Source organism: Myotis brandtii, unplaced genomic scaffold (assembly GCF_000412655.1).
Source record: "Myotis brandtii unplaced genomic scaffold, ASM41265v1 scaffold1496, whole genome shotgun sequence".
NCBI classification, from domain to species: Eukaryota; Metazoa; Chordata; class Mammalia; order Chiroptera; family Vespertilionidae; genus Myotis; species Myotis brandtii.
In genome coordinates, this window is record NW_005355398.1 from 416,765 (window position 1) to 434,578 (window position 17,814).

Below are 17,814 nucleotides of genomic sequence, written 5' to 3' on the forward strand. Positions count from 1 at the left end.
CCTGGATCAACCAATGATTTTATGCGTTTAGGATTCTCAAAATAAATCCACTTTTCATCACCAGTCACAATTTGATGCAAAAATACTTTCTTTCATGCTGTTGAAGCAACATTTTACTGATGACTTTTCGGTTTTCCATTTGTCTTTTGTTCAGTTGATGTGGCACCCATTCTCCTTTCTTTGAAATCTTTCCCATTGCTTGTAAACGATTGGAAAATTGTTTGCTGAGCAACATTTAATCTTTCTGCAAGTTGTTTTTGAGTTTGACATGCATCTTCATCCAATAATGCTTGTAATTGTTGGTCTTCAAACTTTTTCAGTTGATCTGGACATTCTTTGTCTTTCACATCAAAATCATCACTTTTAAAGCGTTCACAAGTATCTTGAGATGGAGCATGTTCACCATAAGCTTCCTGAAGTATACGATAACTTTCAGCAGCACTTTTCTTCAAAATAAAGTAATGAATTAAAACTTCCCGCAAATGCTCTTTTTTTTTGCATGAAATTCGACATTTTTAAGTGTAAAAGTATATCTGATGATAACACCTTCAGCAAATTTGACATGTGAAGTTTTGAAGCTTGCTGTTAATACAACAAACAGCACACATATCAAATCGCATATATATCAATATATGTGTAACTCCATCTATTGAAAAAAATCCGCATTATTAACTGATACACCTGGTAAGGGTCCAGGAGCTGGCATGGGGATGGACTTCCAATGACCCAACTGCCACTGGACCTCCCGCCTGTCCCAGGGCCTTGGGGCTTACCTCTTCCTGCTCCTCCTCACTGTCATCGTCACTCACCACCGGCTTGGCCCGGGACCCACGGCTTGGCCGCCGCCGGCCCCCCTTCAGCCGATCCTGTGCCTTCTCCTTCCGGCCCAGCTTGATCTTCACTTTAACTGAGCGGGCTGGGGTGGGATCAAAAAGGGGGGCAAAAACATGAGCTCGGGAGAGCACGGCACCTCCTGAGTTGGGGGCACCTGGGAGCTGGGCAGGCTGTGAATGGACGGGGCACGAGACCTCTGGTTCTCTCAGGTGGGCATGAACCCTGTGATCCTGACTATTCCGGGAAGCCACAACCACCCACCCAGACACCCCAGGACTCACACTCGGACTCCGAGCCTTCCTCCTCGCCCTCCTCCTCCTCCTCGCTCTCCTCGCCTTCACTGTCATCCTCTTTCTCTATTTTCTGCCGCACGCTGGTGAAAACAGACTGCAGGACAATGGAGTCTTCGTAGATCTGGACAGAAACATGCAGGTATTGAGAGGACTGGGGCCCAAAGGAGGGGGAGCTCTGGCCAGATTGGCCCATGTGGGACAGAGGGACATCTCAACTGTCCTTTCCCAATCAGTGCCCAAGAGAACATCAGGATTATGAAATGGCTCCAGACAAAAGGTCAGGTGTGTTAGTTTAGAAACAGCTGAAGGTAGAAAAAGCAACACACAAAAATCTGCCCCAAAACAAAGAAACAGCTGAAGGATTCTCCCCCAGAATCACAGCGAGCACCTTTAAAGGCTCTGAGATCTGCAGTAACCAGAAATGCACATCCCTCATTTTCCCTAAATTTATGACTGTAAAACCTTTTCCAAGAGGCCCCTATCCCAAACACATTTGGCAAAACTTTCCTACACTGAGACTGTATGTTAATTTCATCATAGGAAAGGAAACATCCATAAGATTCCTTTCAAGAGGGTTCCCTAGTGAATTAAAAATAAAATTCCAAGATAAACAGGAGTTGTTCACAGGGCCACCTGGATGGAGGGGACTGAGTCTCCTTTCTCTATTTTACTTGCCTTTATTTTCTGCCCTTTTTTTCAGTCATGAACACATACTGCTTTTGTAATTAGTAAAATATTCCCAGTTGTTGGGAATTATTTTTACACCAGTCAATTCAAAATGAAGCGAGGGGCATGGTAGTTTGGGGCCCAGCTGTGAAGGGATGCCTCCTTACCAGGGAGCCTTCCAGGTTGAAGGTCTGCGCATTCTGGCACAGCAGCATGACGTCCTTCTCCAAGTCGTTGAGGCTGCGGTACTTGTGGTTGCGGATGCGCTCCTGCGGGAGAACAGAGAGCAGCCTGACCGCAGGGCTCCACCTTGTGCCTGGGGACCCGGGGCTGGGAGTCCCTCTGCTTAGCAAGGTCACAGCCGAGTCTCGGGCTCCTCTGTGCAGACTCAGAAGCTCAGACCCACTGAACACAAGAGCCACATGATTGAGGCCTAAAGTCTGGGTAACCGGCAGGAGTCCTGAACACTGGTGGCCTGATGACACGTCCTTGGGACACGGAGCCACGAGAACACCAGGAGACAGTGATCGGGTCTCAGGCCAGGGGTCCAAGGTCCTGGGTCAGTGAGAGAGCCCCCCCCCCCCACGCTGGGGTTACCTTAATCTTCTTGAAGTCCACGGGCTTGCGGATGAGCTCGTAGTACTCAGGCAGCTCCTTGCGGGAGGGCAGCTGGATGAACACCTCGCTGAGCTGACGTCCACTACTACTGTAAGGGAGCAGAATGGACATTATTCACAGGCCCTGCCAACTGGGGGAACCCCACCCCCCTTCATGGTTTGAGGACAGAGAGGGTGAGAAAGTCAAAGCCGGCTTAGGAGTTATTTCCTGTACCTGTGCTGTCTTGAGAGCTCTGGAACATTCCTGAGAGGCAACCATGCATGGAGAGGCCAGGGATGTATTTCAATCCAGGCCCTGAGCTCATCCAACTTCCCCGACCCCCTCAGCCCTCGTGCCACACCAAGCCAGCCTCGGCACTGGACAGGTCACGATTATGCACGAGGCAAGTATCAGTTTGCTCGGTGCTGGGAGCACTGAGCACCAGCATTTGCAGAGAGGTGACTGTTTGCAAACATGTTGTGTCTCTTGCAGGCAGCACTTAGGAGCAGTGACCTTCAGAGAATCTGGCAAAAACCCAGGAAGAAAGATGCCCCCCAGCAAGATGTTAACGAAAGATAAAAGCTGTTTTCTAGCCCTTTCCTCAGCTTTCTTGTTTCCCACAGGGAGCTGAGGAAAGATGTGGCCTGTGTACCCATGAGAGATGACTGGGCCTCCTGCACCCATTCCTGGGTCTCACTCATGGTGAAACCTGTGCAGCAGGCCAGCAGGCTGCGCCACACCTGAGCCTGGCTCTGTACTAGGGACAGCAGCTCAGATGAGACATCATCCCGGGGAGGGAGTGAACAGGAGCTGGATTCAGGCCTGAAGGACCAGGGGAGAAGACAATGCCCCCTGAGTCAGTCTCCCTGCTGTTCAGCCAGCCTGCAGGATGGCGGTTCTGCCTCCAGGAACCTAACGTGCCCCAGGGGTTCCGTCCTGCTGGGGCTCCAAAACAGTCAGCACAGGCCCAGGGCCATCCAGGGAGTTGGTGACCTGGTGACCACCTTGCTCTCCAAGCCTCTCCCCACCCAGGCGCCCACATTCCAGCTGTGCTTTTATCCAGGTCCTGCTGTCAGAACATCTGACCCCCTCTGCTGCCCCACCTCCTTCTGGCTGCTTCACCACTCGGGCTTTTCAGTCACAACAGAGACCGTGGATTGGGCCCAGAGCTGCCTGTGGGCTGAGCCCCTTTGGCTCAACTGCTTTCCTTTTCTTTTCAACAGAATTCTCAAAGGACAGAGCAGGCTGCCCACTCCATCCCAACGCTGGCCCCCACTCCTGTTTTTGTTTACTATTCTGGAAGACAGTAGTGACAACACAACTGCCCTTCGGGTTTTGTTGCTGGATGCCCCAATTTCATAATGGCCTTAAGGAGCAGCCTGGCCAGCACCACCTCCCCGAGGCTGTTCCCAGTGGGATCCCTGGAAGCCTTTGTTCATCTGGGGTTTCTGTGCATCATGAGGGCCCTGGCCTGAAAGACGGGCTGGAACCTGGTCCCTGCACCTTACTTGCCTTGGACAACTGCCATCACTTGCTGTGGGCCAGACACACTTTAACACGGGTTCTCATCACACTGTTATTTCAACTGTTGTGATGAAGGAACTAAGGCAAAAGTTCAGCCTGCCCTGGCAGGACACAGCCCACCTCGGGCCTTGCCTTCCTCCCAGTGTTACGTGAGGACACCAGTAAGTGGCCGCCTCCCGCTTTCTTTCCTGCCCTGTGCAGGGTCCAGGTGTCACACCAGGTGTAAGGGAGGGCACACCCCCTCCAGGCTGTCCTTCCCAGCCAGGGAGCTCCTCCCTGACACAGGCTTCCTTTCTCTCATGAACAGGCGGGTGGGTGGTTTGGCAACAAGCAACTGCAATTCATTTATGTCAACTCCAAAAATGACAGGTAACAAAACACGCAAAGAGCCCTCCTTTCTCACGGCAGTGTTATCCCACACTTTGGCACGATGTTGGGGAGCATTGCATTTTACACTCTGACCCAGGACTCTCACCCACACGTGTAAAATAACAAGTTCTGTGGGGCATTAGTCTCCCTTACAAAGTGCAATGGACTCTGATTTCTACTCTATCTCACTGAGAAAGGCCAGCTGGGTCCCACAAAATTCACTTCACAGCCCACTAATGGGCACAGACTTCCAGCTTGAAAAGCCCTGCGTGCAGTGCCAGGGCCAGTGGAGCCTGGCCACACGCCCTGTCACCCGTGAAATCCATGCAGGTAGCCGGCCTCAGGGGTGTGTGTGGCCCTCCAGAGGTGGGACTCTAGTGCTGTAATAGAGCAGAAAGTTTCATAACAAAACTCCCTCTCCTCTGCCACCCTAAGAAATTGTTTGAGAGCAAAGAAACAGGGCCTCCTCTTATAAACCTTTGGGGGAATTGAGTCTTTGAGGAATAAAAGCCCACCTGCCACCAGCCCTTCTCAGCTGTAATGAGCTCTGAGTGCAGATAGCCTTGACCTGGGTGTACACAAGGAGGGAGAGGGTGCCAGGATCACAGGGTCTTTTAAAACTGTCCTCTCTCAGACAGCCAAGGCTTCTTGGAAAGCCACTGATTTAAGATTTTAATTGCTCAGAAGTCCCTTAGAGAGTCAGTCCACTAAACCCCAAGCCATTGGTTTGAGATCAAGAGCCATCCAGATTGGCTCACCAACCCCCCTCATCTCTCTCTTAAAAAAAAAAAAAATTATTAATTTCAGAGAAGGGAGGAGGAGAGTGATAAAACATCAATGACGAGATGCCTCCTGCACACCCCACACTGGGGATAGAGCCCACAACTTGGGCATGTGCCCTGACCAGGAATTGAACCAGTGACCTCCTGTCTCATAGTCGATGTTCAACCATTGAGCCATACTAGCCGGGCCCTCCTCATCTCTTTATCAGAGGTGGACACCCCACAGCTCTCCACCTCCTGTAAATAAATCCCAAAGTCCTTCTGACAGCCGCACAGTCCTCCAGGATGGACTATCCATGGCCTCTGATGTCGCGTCCATCTCTACCTCCTCACACCCACGTCAGGGCCCACGTCACTGCTCTCCTAAGAAACCCAGGATCCTGCCCTCACCGCAGCATAAATGTCACCTTCTCCTGAGAGTGCTCTGACCTCTGTCCACCTTGCCCTCAGACCTCTTAATAAAAAAGGAGGCGTGAGCTGTAAGACAAAGGTACACATCTTCAGCACTTGGCTCCCTGAGGTGCCCAAGGCTCCTGTGAGCCTCCCTGACCTTTGACACTGACCGAGCTTGGCTTTTTCTTGAACTTGATGTTACAGGATCACACAGGGTGAGCCCCCAGGCCTGGCAGTGCCCCTCACCGTCATCCATGAGATTTATCCATTGGCGCGTGTAGCAGTTCACTGTGTAGTAACTGCTTTGTGCTCCAGAGCAGGCACCCCCGTGGTCCACTTGTCCATCTGCTGTTGCGGGGCACCAGGCTGTATCTGCTTTGGGATTATTATATAAAACAAGTGGCTGTGGACCCGTGTGTCTGACTTTTTGGCTCGCATCTCTTGGGAATTTACCTGGGGGCAGAAGTGCTGGGTCAGGGGCAGAGGACATCCAGCTTCTGTAGCTACTGAGCCCGTGTCCACTCCTCCAGCAGCAGGTGAGCGTCTGGTTCTGTGCAGCTGCATTTGCTCCCGTCACTCTTCCTCGATGTGGGTGGTCTACGTCCTGCTGTGCATTATCGCTTTGTGGTTTTAATTCACATTTCCACCTTTTCACAGGTGCACTGGGGTCTGACAGCCTGTCAGGCACACCTGTTCATGTCTTTGCTTCCCCTGGGAGTGCTCTGTTGGACATATTTATTGCAAACCCCTTCTCCAATCTATGGTGTGTCTTCTTACTCCCTGGATGGTCTTTTGGTGAATAGATAATAGTGTTAATCAAAGTCTAATTTATCAGTATTTCCTCTTATAACTGGTGTTTCTCCTGCCCTGTTAGAGAAATCTTTGCCTACTCCCAGGTCACAAAGATATTGCATTTTCTTCTTGGATATTTTCACCTATTTACATGATTGGATATGAGGCCAGTTACCCTGGTTAGTTTCTGTCCATAAAAGTTACCATTCATCCCACCACACCCAGAACACGAGCCAAGAGGGCAGAGACCTTGCCTGTTTTATTCACTACTCTGTCTGTGGCACCTGGAACAAAGCCTAGTATGCAGCAGGTCCTCAATAAACATTTGATGAACGGAGGAAGAGAGAGTGCAGGGTGAAAGTCTCAGGGTCACAGGGCAGGGCTTGAACCTGGGTCTCACGAAGGTCACCTCTAACCAGGGTGCCTCACCACCCGCAACCCCGTGCGGTCATTTATATACCATCCTGCTACAGAAAAGACTCTGGAAGCAACTACCAGGAGTCCCACCGCAGAGTACACCGCAACAGCCTCCTACTTGTGAGACTTGCTCTGAAAAAGCTCCTGCAGACAGTTGTTCGGAACTCCATCCCCAGCCCTGCCCCATGTCTGGCAGTCCTGGCAGGGGTGGGATGGAAATGAAGGAGTCTGGAAGAACCATGAAGCTGTCAGGATCAGCCTGCCATGGCCCTAATGCCTCTAGCTCAGGTTGTCACTGGTTTGGCAACAGCAACCATGGCTGTTGCTGACAATCCATATGATGATGAGAAAAATGATGATGTTATTCTACCTCTAGATGTCAGCTCCCAGAGCAGGGACTTTCCTCAACCTCGTCACTGCCCAGTCCCCATCACTACAACAGGGACATGATACGCAGGAGGTGCTCAGAGAGACCAAAGCCTTTTCTAATTTTACAAGCCCTTCTCCTTGGAGCTTGAATAGCCTTGGTGGGACCCTTATTATTTAACCTGCACAGACAGTGTTTGCCTCTCTGTGGAAAAGTGCTCTCCCCTACACTAACTTGGGGTTCTGGTGGGGCTGACTATCATCAAGCAGGACCACAGCACCAGCCAGCCAATCAGAGTCCTTTTCTGGGATTTTCTACCACCAGCTGGGGAAGCAGCAGTCACTTGTGGTAGCCACGGTTCAGCCATGAGAACCGTGGGAGGAGAGAGGTGACTGACAACTCTAGATCCCAAGAACTAGTCTTCACTAACTCCTCCATGGCCTCCAGGCCAAAAAAAATCCCTACTCTGCCTTAAGGCTTAGAATTGGGTTCCTGACATGCAGAAGCCAAAAGTCTGAACTGACACATCCCTTTGAGTATATTATTTGGTTTATCCTTAAAATAAAATTATAACTCCTGGAAGAGGAACAAAGAATCAGAAGAGAATATCAGAGCCCTGAAAATACAGAACCATGGACTTTCAGTATCTAAGGGATCATCTATCAGTACCCTTCGCTAAACAGATGGAAAAAACCAGAGAGGCTATGAAAGGTGGCTACAGACACACACAGAAAATTGGTGGCAGGCAGGACTTGAGAAGAAGTCCCCTAGGCTAAGTCAGCGACTCTACCTCCTATATCAGAGGTCCTCAAACTTTTTAAACAGGGGGCCAGTTCACTGTCCCTCAGACATTCCACACATGCGCACTGCGGGGCCGGGACGAGTCAGCTGCTAAGCAGGACAGGCAGCGGCGGCAAAAACACCCGGCGGGCAGGATAAATGTTTTCGGCGGGCCGCAGTTTGAGGACCCCTGTCCTATATCATACCCCACTCTAAATCAAGGGTCAGCAACCCTTTTCTGTTAACAGTCACTGTAAATATTTTAGGCTTCGTGGGCCATACCATATCTGTCACAATTACTCAACTTAGCCATTGTTGCACAAAAGCAGCCACAGACTTTACAGGCGAATGGGCTCTGACTGTGTTCCAATAAAACTTTATTTATAAACAATGAAATCTGAATTTCACATCATGAGATAGTAGTCTTTTAATTTTCTCAAAATCATCTAAAAAACAACACCATTCTTAATCCACAAGCTATCCATACACAGGTGGCAGGCCAGATTTATTTTTTTTTTAACCTTCACCCAAGGATATTTTTTCCATAGGTTTTTAGAGAGGGGGGCGGGGGGACATCAATGTGAGAGGGACACACTGATTGGTTACTACTGCATGCACCCATACGGGGCAGGGATTGAAACCTGCAGCCCAAGTATGTGCCCTTGACCAGGAATAGAACCACTGAATCAAACTGGCCAGGGCAGATTTTTTTGTCTTTGCTGCTGATTTGCAGATTTGGTTTGCTCACCCCTGGTGTGAAACAACAGAAAGAATGTAAGAGCAATGGTACCAGACTGCTTGGTGTCCTTACTTCCACATCCTATGACGGGGCAGACATAAAAAAGTGATCACAGCACTATCCCTTGAGCTCCCACTGTCTCAGGCAGGCACAAGCAATCGATTGAAGATGGTGCTCAAGCTAGAAGTGGTCCCAGTCTGCCTGGAAGGACTCCCTCAGCCCTGCTCTCCTTCCTAGAGTCCAGTTCAGACAATGTTCCTATGCCATCTCTCAATGACACCTTCTAGACCATTTTCTATTTTGACTCTCAACCAGTGAACTGAGCCAAGGAAGGTCCTGGATATGAGCAACTCAGTATTTTCAAACCCGATTTAGCAAAGTATTTATATGAAACAAATCTCAGAAGGTACTCGATAAACAAAGTTTGAAAATGAATTGATGAAACACATTAAAAGGGAGTTAGTTGTACTAGTATAGAATTATTTCCTAGTCTTAATTTTTGGACACATTACCAAGTCAAGGATATCTTAAGGATTAGAAAAGTAAGAAGTCTGGGGTAGATGCACTTATTTACAAATATTTACTAAGAGCCTCCACCAGTTGAGCATCCATCCACCCTTAAAAGATCTATTTTGGTGTTAAATTTACAGCTTTAAGGTACAGAAAAAATTCTGACTAAGCATGAGTGAGAGGGTAATGATATTCACCAGTGAGAATGGTATGTAGGCTGCCCTGCATCCCACACTCTTCCACTGCAGAGAGAGGGTGGGGGTTTTGTTGCAGGGTCCAAATGCCAAGGGCTACATGGGCTGTAGGTTCCGATGGTGATTGTCTAACGAGCTGATAGGTTCAAATGAGCCAACAACACATCTGGGGGTGCATGTCTCAATCTAGTTCAAATATAAATTCCAAATCTCATTTTTTAAAAATCCTGACTCCCCCTCCAAGTAACCCAAACCGGGAAACCACTTAGTTTGAAACCCGAATTTTGGAGGCAAGATCTGAGCTTTGGGAGAGAAAGACAGAAGGCCCGGGTCACAGAGGAAGCAGCAGAAGCTGGGTCATAATCCAGACGCGCTCCTAGGTGTGGCATGTGGGGCTGTGGGGCGAGTGTCACAGAGATCTGGTCTCAATGTGCGTCTCTCTGCCTATTTCCAAGTCTGCGGCACAAAAATTGAAGCCCCTGTGTGGGGTTATAGAGACCCCCAATGAGATAACATGGGCCAGGCATGCAACTCATGCTGGACCCTTTTCTCAAGCAGGCTGTATTGTGCTGTGGCAGGCGCTCAGAAGGCATTAGCTGTGGGTGACCAGGACAAAGAACAGAGTGCCCGTGACAGGTTTATGGCACTGCAGAGAGCATTTCTCAGAGGCCTGTGGAGGTGGTCATGTGAGTGCAGGGAGGCCAAAGGCCACTTTCTGCAGAGCTAGGGGACCATGGCCTTAAGAATTGTGCTTGAGCCTTAGCCGGTTTGGCTCAGTGGATAGAGCGTCAGCCTGTGGACTGAAAGGTCCCAGGTTCGATTCCGGTCAAGGGTATGTACCTTGGTTGCGGGCACATCCCCAGTAGGGGGTGTGCAGGAGGCAGCTGATCGATGTTTCTCTCTCATCAATGTTTCTAACTCTCTATCCCTCTCCCTTCCTCTCTGTAAAAAATCAATAAAATATATTATAAATAAAAAATTGTGCTTGATTTTCTGAATTAATCCATGTCAGCAGCTTCGAGTGCTGAGCAGGTCGGTCTATGGCAGAGAGGGCCCCAAGCTCCTTCTGGAGTGCCACGGACTGCAGGATCCCCACATTGGGAACCGAGGGCACTGAGGTCCTCTGGTCTATGCAGTGAATGGGTGGGGGGTGTCTGGGGTCAGCAGCCGGGGAAACGGCCGCAGCAGTACAGGGCTGACGGACCACTTCCACACCTACCTAGAGACCTCACACCCACTCTTTCTTCCTTCCCTCCAGCTAATTTTTCACCTTGGTTAACTTATATTTTTAACTAGTTTCACCTCAGAAGTTCAACATTTCTCAATTTATCTTTTTATCCAACTGTCTCTTGGCTTAATTTTAAATTTTACCCTCTTTTGTGATTTTTCACTTACTCGACCGCATCTTCGGACCTTTTTTCCCATCCTTTCCCCCCATTCATTTCATACCTCCTGTGTTACCTGTTTAGTATCTCCTATTGTCATGAACACCCCTTTTCTGTTTTCCTTGCATACAGAAGTAGCACAAGCTTGACAAAATGCACTGAGCACTTTAGAAGGTTCTCACCTGGACAGGACTCCATGGAGGCAGAAGGGGGGTGGGGGAATCAAGGTTCAACCTGTTCACCCAAATCTACTTATTTCCAGAGTCCAGGTATCTATCCCTGTCCTGTTTGAAGCTTTATGTAATTCTAGTTTTAAGCCCCCTCTAAACCTGTTTTGTTTTGCGTGATAAACAGTCCAATAAACAAGGCAGGTGGAACTTATTCCAGCAAATTCTACGGCAGGCTCAGAACCACAGCACTGCTCCACGGGCACCTGGCTAATCCTCCTGTGGCTCTGAGCCCCACTGGGCCCTCAGCCCAGCCTGCACCCACTCTCAGGCTGGCCCGGGGCTTGATGATGGGATCAGCACTTTTCTAAGACATCTCATTTCAGTGCCTCTCAGGTGAAACTCCCGGCTGGGTGCCGAGCAGATAGCGCTGACCCCAGACCTGGGCCCGCAGGCAGAGCCGCCTCCTCCTCTGGAGACATCCATTCTGGGCTGGGGCTCCAGATGAAGGGCCATCTGGCCTTCTCAGGGCTAGAGAACCCTGAGGCCTCTCTGCCCCCTCAGGGTACAGCTCCCACCCTCTGCCCTCTCCCCTCCAGGGGCCGGTCCTGAGGATCTTGGAGCCACCTGTAGTGACCTCTCCTAAGAATGCTTCAACCTGACAACCTGCCCTGGGCTTGTTAAGTTGTTCCAGTTTTTCTTGTAAATCAAGGCATAACCTTTCAACTCTGAAGAGTCACCTTCTTTTTGATTCTAACAATGGAGGTGCAGGGGCAAAGGGAAAGGCCTGCAGGCCCTGGGCAGTCCCCATTAGGTCCAGGCCTGGGCTGACGGGGGATCTGGCTGGGCGCTTCTTCACTCACAGTGGTCTCTGAGTGGCATGCCTGGCCCATGTTATCTCATTGGGGGTCTCTATAACCCCACACAGGGGCTTCAATTTTTGTGCCGCAGACTTGGAAATAGGCAGAGACATGCACATTGAAACCAGATCTCTGTGACACTCGTCCCACAGCCCTTACAGCTACTGCGGCCTGGGGGTACACAAAAGGTTGTATGGGGCCCTCTGGGGCCTGCCTGCCGAGGCAGCACCTCAGCAAATGCACTTCTCCGAAAACTTTCCCAAGGCCCCCAGGGTATCTGCACACCTGCTAACTGGCTTCTGCAGACAGCGCTTCTGAAGGATCAAGAAACGAAGACACCAACTGGCAGCACTCACAGTCCCACGACTAAGAACCAACCTGACCCAGGAGCCTGACTTACTTGTATGTTTACGTTTGAAGTGCAAACTCTTAGTTCCAACTTAATTCCTTAATTCAGATTTCGATTTTAGCTGTTGACCAGTGGATTCTTTGATGCCATTTGAGATTTCTAATCATCAAGAAGGCACCTGTGACACCCTGACTTGACCCCTGTGGGGGCCCCTCAGCTTCCTCTGGTCGGGGAAACCTGTGCACTCAGCCTCCAGGCTGCACACGCTGTCTCCTCTTCCTGTGACAATCCTTCCCTCTCCCCTGGTGGGCTCCTGCTGTCCTCAGGCTCTGCTTATGAAGCACTTCTACCTGAGGCCACCAGGGCCCTGGAGCCATCTGTGCCAGCACAGGTTAAAGGCACAGTACTATACTCTCCAGGGGCCCTACTGCGCAAAGTGCATTTTCACTACAACCCATTTGAGGCCGCTATGGCTGTGAAGGCCAGACACCCACACAACTCCAGGAAGTGCCACTCACAGGGCGCATGGGGTCTTGGGAGGGAGGGGTAAGGCAGCCCTGAATCTGACACATGTGAAGTAAGCTAAGCTTACAAGACAGGACATTGCCTTCATATGGACAAGGATGTAAATACAAAGGGAGTATTATACAAGATTGCACTGGTATTTAAATATAACTGGGGCATCTTGAAACAAACAGTGAAAAGCAACATTTGGAGTGATACCAGCTGACGGAAGGACATCCCTGCTCAGACATGCAGCAGAGGCACAGCTGAGCCACTTCATGTGAGTCACCGCATCAAGGTGCAACCCTGGCTCCCACCTGTGGTCCCTCTGGTCAGTAACAGCAGCACCACAAGGCAGGCTCCTGACTCTGATTTCAAAAGCTGACATCGTCCTGATAACATTTTTTGGGGTCTAGGAAAAACCCAGTTGTAACCATTCTCTCCTCAGGCTCTAGATTGAACTCAAGTATAGAATTTAGCTAATTATAGGGTTCTAGAAAGCAACGAAAAAAAAATCCAAAAGTTTCATTTTCTCTTTTGGAAAGGAGCAATTGAAAGTTTGAGACAAGAAAGTGCGAGTTAGGCAACCTCCAATTTTATTGCACCCCAGTTCTTTGGTGTGGCACAGTGACCAGTCCTTTGGAACCTTCCCAGTGTGTGACATGTAGTTGCAAAAAAAATTATCCCCGAGAGAGATATGGCCTTCGCCCTTGGCTCCTGGGAGACCATCTCTCAACCCCCCTGGAGTGTCCTGCCTGATGGGCACATTGGGCCCAGATAGTCTGAGAATGTGATTTAGGGCAGGGGCACTGCGTCATATGGTATCGGCTCGACCTACAGAGGGGCTGGAGATGTCTGCCACATGGGCAGTCAGTCGTGTCTATGTGACTAAATTCCAATAAAAACCCCAGACACCAAGGATTCCCAGCTGGCAATGCTCTGTGCCTATTGTTTCATGATGTTGCCAGTGCTGTCTGGGACTCCGTGGGGCGAGGAAGCTCAAGGCATGGAGCTCTCCTGGATGCTGCTCCATGTACCTCTTCCTTTAGCTGGTTTTAATCTGTATGCTTTTGCTGTAATTAATAAACTATAATCACAAGTATAACACCTTTCAGAGAGCTCTGAGATTTTTCTAGAGAATCCTCAAGCCTGAGGCTGGTCTTGGGGACCCCTGAACTCTGCAGAGGTGTCAGAAGTGAGGGTGGTCTATGGATTGTCACTTAACCCCTCAACAGGGTGAACCACGTTGTTGTTTTCCCCATGGTTTCAAATTCAGTTTTTTAAGAACATCAGAAATATTATCCATTAAGTAGGTAAACTTTCTACCCAAACGTCTTTGAAAGTATCTGCCAAGTGAGGTAACTTTTCAACCAGGAAAACCGCCTGTTTTCCTGAGTTTATGTGCACACTTGATCTCTTCCCGTATGACCACCAGCAAACTAGCAAGTGGACGGCCGTGCTCCAAATTTGAACCAAATGCTTCTCAAGGCCAGGGCATGGTAGCCTCCTTTAATAGTCACATTTGCAGTCCCCCTTGTAACTCCTTTATAGTTCTTTCTTGTCTAACGGAGAACTCCAAGTTCTGTGACACTATGCATACCAGGGGGATGTGAGATTAAATGTAAACCATCATACCCTCTGATAAGGTGTCCTGCCACGTGGGTCTGACATCAGCTGGGAGCATCAAACTGGATCTCAGAATCCCTACCAGGATCTCAGCATTCTGCAACAGAACAGTCTTTACAAGGGGTCACTGAACCCTAAAAGCTAGTTTTCATTTATTGGCTGATTTCTCATCCAACCTTACACAGGGTGGGAGAACAACTATTTGTTGTGGAAGCCATTTTTTGGCGCATGATATACAGCTAAATATGAGACTGAGAAAGGTTTTTCAGTGAGTTGTAGGATGACTAAGAAAGTATACTGATATGTTTCGGTTTGAAAATATCTAACGCCCCATTAACAAATTCAGGCTGCCATTTCCAAGTGTTTCTTTCTTTCTTTTTTAAAATATATTTTTATTGATCTCAGAGAGGAAGATAGAAACATCAATGATGAAAGAATCACTGATTGGCTGTCTCCTCCACACCCCACACTGGGGATCAAGCCTGCAACCTGGCCATGTGCCCTGACCAGGAATTGAACTATAACTTCCTGGTTCATAGGTTGATCCTCAACCACTAAACCACGCCAGCTGGGCTCCAAGTGTTTTTTTTTAAATTGAGGTATAACTTTATACAGGACACTGCACACATCTTAAGTATATACCTTTATGAACATTTTCACGTATACACTCAGACTGATAAATATTCCCAATACCCCAGAAAGCTCCCTCATGGTCTTTCCCTGCCAATTACCCATCTTGAGGTAACCACTATTCAATGCCCATCATTGTGGATCAGCTTCTGAACTTCATATAACTGGAAGCACACAGTAGGTACTCATTAGTTTCTGGCTTCTTTCACTCAACAGAATGTAAGATTCATTGAAGGAGCAGTGGTATTTCTGGTTTTGTGGCTGTTAGAATTCTGCTGTACAATTGGGCCATCAACACATTCTCCTGGAGGTGGACACTATTTGGGCTACTTCATTGGAGGCAGTTACTATCATAGCTGCTGTGGATGTGCTTGTACAAGTCTTTGCTGGACATGCACTCAGGTCTCCTGGGCTTATAATCAGGGTTGGAGTTGCTGGGTCAGAAAGTTCATCTTTATGTTGAACTTTATGTCATCTTGAGTAGTGTGAGGTACAACTGCTTCATACACTCAAAGGAATTGTAGCCATTCTGTTCAGGCATCTCACACTCATTTGATGTTGTTGATGCAATGATCCCCATCACCTTTTCATATGCTGACTGCTCATGGGGACATCTTCTTCCAGAAGATGTCTGTTCATGCCTTTTGCCCATTTTAAAATTGGGTGTTCTTTCCCAAGTCTGTGGCAGTTTTCACTATCATCGTGAGTGTATCTTTTTTAAAAAATGTTTTTATTGATAATTAGAGAGAGAGAAAGAGGGATAGAGATAGAAACATTAACGAGAGAAACATCATCCTCGGCTGCCTCCAGCACGCCCCCAACTGGGGATCGAGCCTGAAACCCCGGGCATGTGCTCTGACCAGCTATCAAACCAGCAACCTCTTGGTTCATGGGTCAATACTCAACCACTGAGCCATACCCGCTGGGCAGTGTGTTTTTTGATGAACAGTTGTTCTTACTGTTAGTGAAGTCTTTAATGGGTGGTGGCATTTGTGTTCTGTTGAGGAAGTCTGCCTACTTCAAGGCCACGAAGAGTTTCTCCCATGCCTTCTAGAACTGTACCCTTCACATTTATATCTATTATCTATTTTAAACTAATATATGTATATAATGTGAGGCAGCATCAAGGTTCTTCTCCGCATGGATATCCAAAAGGCCAGCATGACTTTCCATAAAGTCCATCCTTGCCCCACTGACCTTCAAGGGTCTTCTTCATTTTGGTAATTTTAAGTTTCCCTCACAAGAACATCATTAAGGAAAAAACATGGGCTCTACTGTTTTTTTAGAGAGAATCTTTTTAATCCTCACCCTAGGATATGTCCTTTGTCATTGATTGGCTGCCTCCTGCATGCACCCTAACTGGGGATTGAGCCCGCAACCTAGGCAGGTGCCCTGACCAGAAGTCCAATCTACAACCTTTTGGTGCACAGGATGATGTTCCAATCAACTGAATCACTGGGAAGGGTGGAGTCTACTGTTTTCATTGGGTTTTTACACATTCCATATTTCACCTTTTACATTTTTCTTTGTGGAGTTTCCCTCAAAGGTCAAGTTAGCAAATTAGCATCAATATTTTCTTCTCAATATTGACACTAATTACATTTTTAGGTCGAGCAGATGAACTCGAATATGCCTTTTAGTTCATCATTTGTTCCTCTTTGATAATAAGATTCTTTTTTTAAAAAAAGTTTTTATTGATTTTTAAAGAGGAGGAAGAAGAAAATAGAGAAACACTTATATGAGAGAGAAACATCAATCGGCTGCCTCCTGTAGGCACCCCAACTGGGGACCGAACCTGCAACCTGGTATGTGCCCTGATCGGGAATCCAACCGGCGACCTTTCTGTACATGGGGGCGACACTCAAATGAGCCACACCAGCCAGGGCTATGATAAGGTATTTTTTGTTGTTAATCCTCACTTGGTATTTTTTCATTGGTGTTTTAGAGAGAGTGGGGGGGGGGGGGGGGGGGGGGGGGGGGGGGGGGGAGAGGGAGAGGGAGAGGGAGAGAAAGAGAAACCGAAGTGAGAGAGACACATCAATTGGTTGCCTCCCGCATGCACCCCAACTGGGGCTGGTAATCAAACCTGCAACCCAGATATGTGCCCTTGAATGGAATGGAACCCAGGACTGTTCCATGCTAATGCTCTAACCACTGAGAAAACCGGCCAGAGAGTAAGATTCTTTTTAAAGGTCAATTTGTATTTTTTATTTGGATACCAGTCATCACCACCCCCAAAATGTCACGCTTGGTAAGAATCTCTCTAAATGATGTGCTAATGGCTCACACCTTGACATTTTCCACTGCTACAGATTAAAATTCTCCCTTACTTTGCTTCACGACTACCTGCAAAGTATTACTATAAAATCGAGCTGTACAACCCTTGTTATGGAGAGAGTCATATGGGCGGGTATGTACCAGGAAGTGGAGTAAGACACTGGAGAGTGGGAGCACAGACAGAGTTCTGGGCAAGGTGCAGGCCGTGTACCCCTGGCCACCTTCTGCAGCTCCGCATGCCCACCCTGCACTGGCAGAATGTGCACATTCTCCTTGGAGGGCTGCAGGAGAACCATTATTTTCTTATTATTATTTAAATGGTACTTGTGCTCCACAAACAGATCCACTGAAGCTGAAAACACATACTCTCTTGTATTTGGTGCCTGTGAGGGCAGGGCTCACAGTGCCTGGAGCAGCCAGCCAACACATGGCGGACCTCCAATGACCCAGCATGAAAACTGGGCTTGTCATGCAAGTATGTGGACAGGGCAGTGAGGATGGGGGTAGTCTACAGAAGGAACAGAAACCATTTCTGCTCCAGCAACTCTGGCTTCCACCATAGTCATGAGTGCCAGCCATGAGATTGGCACCCATCACAGCACCAAACTCCTCTCCTTCCACCTCGCCTCCTCACTAACCTCAATCTCACCAGCCACACCTCATCGTCCTGGGGCCTCTCCACCTGCTGTTGCCTCTGCTGGAGAACTCACCCCCAGACCTCCTTCCATCAGGGCTTCTTGGCCTCCCCACCACACTATT

The 17,814-nt window shown here is 48.6% G+C and overlaps 1 protein-coding gene across 1 annotated transcript in view; it reads right to left on the bottom strand.

Annotated features, from left to right (window-relative positions):
• The window catches only part of LOC102247024 (transcription activator BRG1), a gene marked incomplete at its 5' end in the record, with an annotated part of 41,011 nt that overhangs the window by 2,446 nt on the left and 20,751 nt on the right, over nt 1-17,814 (bottom strand). Inside the window, 4 exons of the mRNA XM_005861389.2 lie at nt 774-916; nt 1,116-1,248; nt 1,961-2,062; nt 2,391-2,499. Of these exons, the coding sequence (XP_005861451.1) occupies nt 774-916; nt 1,116-1,248; nt 1,961-2,062; nt 2,391-2,499 (487 nt within the window). The remainder of the gene's footprint in view (nt 1-773; nt 917-1,115; nt 1,249-1,960; nt 2,063-2,390; nt 2,500-17,814) is intronic.